The sequence below is a fragment of the Volvox carteri genome (assembly GCF_000143455.1).
Source record: "Volvox carteri f. nagariensis unplaced genomic scaffold VOLCAscaffold_162, whole genome shotgun sequence".
Lineage (NCBI taxonomy): Eukaryota > Viridiplantae > Chlorophyta > Chlorophyceae > Chlamydomonadales > Volvocaceae > Volvox > Volvox carteri.
The window spans coordinates 18,081-18,971 of record NW_003307705.1 but is presented as its reverse complement, the minus strand read 5'-3'; the positions used below and the strand labels follow the sequence as shown (position 1 = coordinate 18,971).

Below are 891 nucleotides of genomic sequence, written 5' to 3'. Positions count from 1 at the left end.
TTTTACATCCCGTGCCTTGTGGTCCTAGGCCCTGTGGTCTTAGGCCCCAGCCACGGGAACTGGATCCTGGATCTAAATATGGGCCCCAACTGAGCAGTCCCACCTTCCAAGAGCAGTCAATCATATCTGGGTGTTCCGTGAGGCGGTTATACAGGTCGGTTGTCCCGCATTTGGAAACTCCCAGTATTTGGAAATAAGGTAGGCACTTGACGTGCCATCTTGTGTCCTGTAGCCGATAGGGAGAGGGGTGTACTGTGCGAGTCGGCTGGGGGACGAGAGCGGCAAGATGAGCTGGGGACGAGCGGCCATGGGCAAGTTTAAGTAGGGAGGAATCCGACTCGAACCGATCTCCGCGCTGAAAGCTTGCTCACCAACAGGGGTTCCGGTATTTTGTGTCATAGCTCGACGGGAGGGCGACGAAAGTGTCCCTAGCAGCGGCCTCGATTTCCGGGTAATTCGGCAAGTGCGTATGCGCCTTCCAAATGTCGTTCACGTGGTAGTTCGGCACCTTCACCTGTGTTTCAACATGGCGTTCATGGCGAATTCATGGCTTCGCCGGTCTTCAGGAAGAAGCAACGCAACATACAGACCTGAGGTGCAAGGTAGCTCGACGGATTGACGTTCACGCCATCTGAGAACACGTTTTGAAGGTGCAAGCTTAGGAAGACGCAGAGAGTTACAATCGTTGTACGCAGTTTACTGTTCATTTTGCTTGCTTCTACGGTCATCCCTGCCTTAACTCCTAGGCTGATTCAGAAGTTCTCAAAGGCCTCATACGTATATGCGATGCTAAAGAGAGGAGATCGATGTGAAGGTGAAACCAGTCGCAAACCGCGTTCAAGTTCGATCATCAAAGAAGTCAGCCAAAGCACAAGCTATTGCGCAGGTCAG

The 891-nt window shown here is 52.5% G+C and overlaps 1 protein-coding gene across 1 annotated transcript in view; it reads right to left on the bottom strand.

The window, feature by feature from the left end:
• Nucleotides 1-891, bottom strand: part of VOLCADRAFT_108582 (uncharacterized protein) — a 19,336-nt gene that overhangs the window by 651 nt on the left and 17,794 nt on the right. The window contains exons 12-14 of the mRNA XM_002959326.1: nucleotides 591-631; nucleotides 372-514; nucleotides 207-265 (exon numbers count right to left, since the gene is read on the bottom strand). Coding sequence (XP_002959372.1) covers nucleotides 207-265; nucleotides 372-514; nucleotides 591-631 — 243 coding nt within the window. The remainder of the gene's footprint in view (nucleotides 1-206; nucleotides 266-371; nucleotides 515-590; nucleotides 632-891) is intronic.